Raw genomic sequence first — 5,258 nt, forward strand, 5'->3', positions numbered from 1 at the left:
ATTATATTTTACTTTCTAGATTTCTAGTACTATCAGTTATTTCTTTTGCTTCGATTATCTTATTATCTTGTTGTTGTTAATTTTTTTTTGTTACTGTTTCTTTTTTTATGACTCTCCATTGCTGTATTTCCTTTTAACATTGTTGTGATTATTATTTTTTTTAGCGGAAGGTCTATTGAAAATAATATATTTACCTAATAAGGTAGAGGTAAAGTCTGCTCATACACTATCCTCCCTAGACCTCACTTGTGATATTACACTAGATTTATTGTTGTATTATTAAATCACTTAGCTATAGCAATTTGATCTAGTTTATTATGTATGTAATAGTTAATAAGTAAATCAGATGAATCAAAACATAATTTATTGATACTTGAGGTACTAAAAGAGCAAATTCCCCAAAATAAAAATTGGAAAATATTAAATCCAGTGTTGGATATATAGATACAGAATATGTAAGACAGAGATATATATATAAGGAGAGAGAGAGAGAGTCATCAAAAGAGAAGAAAGCATAAGCCACACAGGAGCTGAGCAAAGGAAGAAGAAAAAAAGGGTTTTTGGTGGCTTCAAACTGAGAGAAATCAAATCGTAGCCGTTGAATCGTATTTCTCTCAATCAGACGGTTTACATCTCTGTATTGAAATCTTCTTACTCCGGCGGTGAAGAGAAAGAAAGGCGGTGTACTGGTTGCCGTAAAAAGAGAGATAACAGAGGCGCGATCTCTCAGATCTGGCCGTCTGGTGAGTAGTCTATTCAACTTCATTCATTCGATTTTTATGTAGATTCTATTCCTTTTTGATATGTGTTTGTTGTTCTTTGATTCGTTATTCACTTGTCAGTTTTATTTAAATTTGTTTGAGAGGATGAAAGAATAGTGATTTCAGCGGAATTATTGATTTTTTTAGATTTTTTTCTCTTTTTCGGTATTTTTTTTTTAATAATTCAATGAAAATGAGAGTTTCGAGTAGTAAATGTAACTATGTAAGTAATTGCGAGATTAAGAGTTTATGTTATTGGATAAAAATGAGAGTTTCGAGTGTGATATTGCTGAGTAATTAATTAGATTCTACAGATTTTATTGTGTAAACACGTGTATGAAGCAAGTTTCAGTTTTATAAGTAATTTATAGCTTTGCATTGATTGTGAAATATAGGTTTACGAGTTTTTTTAGCTATAACTCTTGGTAAGTATTAAGGAAACGTTGGTTTTAGTGTTAAAGAACTGTTCATTCCGATTCTTGAAGATCTTGTCAAAGATCTGTTTAATGTGATGTATTGGTTTTCAGTGGCTAATTAGTTTTGTTTTATAGCAATTCTTGATTTAGTGCGTAGATTTATTAAGTTTTGTGTGTTTTCACAGATTGTGGTTCACTGCTATAATCCGGATCATCAGATGGCTCTTTCGATGTAACATTTGGGATCTTGATCATTCGCTGTTGGTTGTTTGACTTGCGAGTGATTGATAGTGTTCTTTGTTCGGTGGTGACATCTTTGGGGTTTGGGTTTGATTCCTCTTTTGCTGATTGATGATCTTTTGTGGATTGAATCATTTCTTTTTTTTGCGCACAATCGGCTTCTGAGTTGAGTGTTGGGGAAGCTCTCTTCTTCCGCCATCTCTTTTTGCTGGTTGTGACTTAGGACAGTTTTTCTCGTCCTTTTATGTCTCCTAACTTGGAAAGTCCTGTTCAGACCCAGATGGCTGTGGCACTATTCAAGAGTCCTCTTGGTGGTGGAGAGTACCATGGAAACAGTAGGATGGAAGGGAAATCTACTGGGAGGAGACGTGTTTTTGTGCAAACCGACACTGGTTGTGTACTGGGGATGGAGTTGGACCGTAGTGACAATGCTCATACTGTGAAGAGGAGGTTGCAGATTGCCCTTAATGTTCCAACTGAGGAAAGTTCTTTGACATTTGGTGATGTGGTGTTGAAGAACGACCTTAGTTCTGTTCGGAATGATTCTCCTCTACTGCTGACGAGGAATTTTATGCATAGAAGTTCATCGACTCCGTGTCTTTCACCTACTGGGAGGGATGTCCAACAGAGAGATCAGAGTGGCCCTATTGAAATACTGGGGAACTCTTGTGTCTTTGCCAAGACGAAACTACTTGTCAAGGAGATTGTGAAGGCTATCAAGAATGGAGTTGAGCCACTTCCCGTCCATAGTGGACTTGGAGGGGGGTACTTCTTTAGAAACAGCAGAGGGGAGAGTGTTGCTATTGTCAAGCCAACAGATGAAGAACCATTTGCCCCAAACAATCCTAAAGGTTTTGTTGGCAAAGCTCTTGGACAGCCAGGCTTAAAGCGTTCAGTTCGAGTTGGAGAAACAGGGTTTAGGGAGGTTGCTGCATATCTTCTAGACTATGATCATTTTGCTAATGTGCCGGCCACTGCATTGGTGAAAATCACTCATTCTATTTTTAATGTCAATGATGGTGTTAATGGAGACAAGCCTCATAGCAAGAAGAAACTCGTCAGCAAGATTGCATCTTTTCAACAATTCATCCCTCATGATTTTGATGCCAGCGACCATGGAACCTCAAGCTTCCCCGTTGCTGCTGTTCATCGGATTGGGATATTAGACATCAGGATTTTTAACACAGATAGGCATGCAGGAAATCTTTTAGTTAGGAAGCTTGATGGTGTTGGGAGGTTTGGTCAAGTAGAGTTAATTCCCATTGATCATGGCCTCTGTCTACCAGAAACGTTGGAAGACCCATATTTTGAGTGGATTCATTGGCCTCAGGCATCTATTCCTTTTTCAGAGGATGAACTTGAGTACATAGAGAAACTTGATCCTGTTCGTGACTCTGAGATGCTGAGAAGTGAGCTCCCTATGATTCACGAAGCTTGCCTTCGTGTCTTGGTCCTGTCCACCATTTTCCTCAAGGAAGCTGCTGCTTATGGGCTCTGCCTTGCAGAGATTGGTGAGATGATGAGCAGGGAGTTCCGTCGTGGGGAGGAGGAACCCAGCGAGCTTGAAGTAGTTTGTTTGGAGGCGAGAAGGATGATTGCTGAGAGAGAGATTTTATCTCCAAAGGCTGAAGTTGATGAGGAGGAGTTCCAGTTTGACATAGATTACGAGGATGCAGGGTATGATTTTGGTCCAAATATGGCCTCTGAAGACTTCATGACCAGGAACCCGTTTCAGTTTCCATTTGGAGGAGGAAATGGCCGCACTCAACTCTTTAAGCTAGACGAAAGCATTGAGGAAGAAGAGAGTGAAGAGGAGGAAACAAGCTTTAACTATGTTCCTGCCCCCACAAAGAATGTGTCTGAGTCAAAGCTATCAATGTCCCTCAAGAATATTAGTTTAAGTGACAAGAAGCAGAAGCATCCTAATTTTTCAGGAACAAAACCAGAAAATGGCGATCTAGCTAGAGCATCATCCGGCCACAGGAGCGCGAATGAGCAGCTCCCTGTGAGTTCCAGCTTTTTGAAGCTAGCAGATATGAATGAGGAAGAATGGCGACTGTTTCTAGAGAAGTTCCAAGAACTGCTGTACCCAGCTTTTGACAAGCGCAAATCAGTCACCGTTGGTCAGAGGCAGATACAAAGGCTTGGGACTTCTTGCCAGTTTTGAGATCAAGGTACTACATCTCACTACTAGGATGAGTTAATACCTAAATAACTCCCTGCAGGCTGCTTGAAGTGAAGGATTTCTAGCTTAGGTTGGTTTTATGGATATGCTCCCTTAAAAGAAGTTATATAGGGCGGCAGTAGCTTTGATAGGAGATGCTGTAAATATTTTTGGAGGCACCTGAGTGAAAGTGCTGAGTAGAATTGGTGTTGTTTCCGTTTGATGTCTTCATTTTTTTCCCTTTCACTTTGTCACGGCGACTGTTAGATAAATAATTTGTAGGATGATATCTGAAAAAAGATGAATAAAAAAAAGTTATGTAAATGTTAGATGTGTTCTTTTTATGTTTTGTGTTTGCTCTTGTATTTTCTGGAATGAGGTTTTTGGAGTTCCTACTTTAAAATGTTTGTGAAGGTTTTATTAATAACTCCAGTAAGTTCAAGATATTTGCTGCCAAACGTTATACCATTACCCTTTTTACCAGTTTTTGTATAAATTGTCATGTACTGTTCTTTTCTCATTTAATTACGTACGAATTATTACATGAGTTGTGTCCTTCCTCGAATTGCCATGACTGCCCCATGTGGACTGTTAGTATAGGTGGATAATAAAAAGTGCAAGATAGGTCCCACTTTGAGGACCAATTGACCCTTATATGCATTGAAGAGTTCAAACACTAACATCACAATGATAGAATATATTTGTGGTCAAGAAAATTCATGTTTGTTTGATCCAATTTCCAGGTTAAAAACAGCAAAAGTGGACCAAAGGGTCTCTACAATAACATAATGATATTAGCTTGTCACTGGTCATTCTTGAAAGATATCGATTGTGAATCAGTAGGGTAGAGGACATAGTTGTAAAGTTGCTAGTTTGTTAATACGTTAATCTTCGTTCTTGGTAAGTGTTAACAGAATAAGAAAGATTTGGAATGTTACAAAACAGAGCAAGATAAAAACGATAAGCATAAAAGTTTGGTGCAAGTCAGCATCAAAATGGTCAATTTTGTTTAGCAACCAAGAAATGATTTTATGCGTGAAGCATAATGAAAAATAAAAAGGTACCCAATAAAGCATAAGAAATATATTTTGCTGCTCAATTTTGACTAAGAAGAAAAGCATAAGGAAATTAAAGAGAAGAAAAGAAGGATTTAAATGAGATTGGATAAAAGCAAAAACGTGGCAGCCTCATCTCTGATTGGGCTTGATTTGTACTATGTAACCTCTTGTTTTTCGTTGCGTCTTGATTGGAGTTTTTTTTGGGGGGGGGGGGGGGGGGTTGTGGAGAGAGAAACGTGGTGGATTTTATATAGTTGCATTTTTTGTTTAGTAACAAGATGTAGAGAAAGTTGATGACGTACTGTCAGCGTCAGCAACAGATCTAGAATTTTATATCACTAATAAGTATAAGAAATTACACTAATAGTTTACAGTAATGCGTGCAAACATGTCATATATGTGGTGGTGGGCTGTTGGCTATCGCGTATGTATTATCAGAATTTCTGAGTAATTTTGAGGTCGAGAATTTGAACTTCTCACATCTCATTAATATTTTTATTTGAGATTGAGTCATAATCGTTATTGTTATGTGTGTAAATTATTTAAGTACAAAGAGTGCAGACACATCACTTGATGAAACTCTCCATCTACTCCTCATAGTGGGGCTCCAATAGTTCTA

At 37.9% G+C, this 5,258-nt stretch overlaps 1 protein-coding gene across 1 annotated transcript; it reads left to right on the top strand.

Moving 5' to 3' along the window:
- Positions 1–433: 433 nt before the first annotated feature.
- LOC107818329 (phosphatidylinositol 4-kinase gamma 7-like) lies at positions 434–3,905 on the top strand. Its single transcript, XM_016644321.2, has 2 exons — positions 434–743; positions 1,363–3,905. The coding sequence occupies exon 2, from the start codon at positions 1,662–1,664 to the stop codon at positions 3,582–3,584; it is 1,923 nt and encodes a 640-aa protein (XP_016499807.2). The 5' UTR covers positions 434–743; positions 1,363–1,661; the 3' UTR covers positions 3,585–3,905.
- Positions 3,906–5,258: the final 1,353 nt, after the last annotated feature.

The sequence above is a fragment of the Nicotiana tabacum genome, chromosome 24, assembly GCF_000715075.1.
Source record: "Nicotiana tabacum cultivar K326 chromosome 24, ASM71507v2, whole genome shotgun sequence".
Classification (NCBI taxonomy): domain Eukaryota; kingdom Viridiplantae; phylum Streptophyta; class Magnoliopsida; order Solanales; family Solanaceae; genus Nicotiana; species Nicotiana tabacum.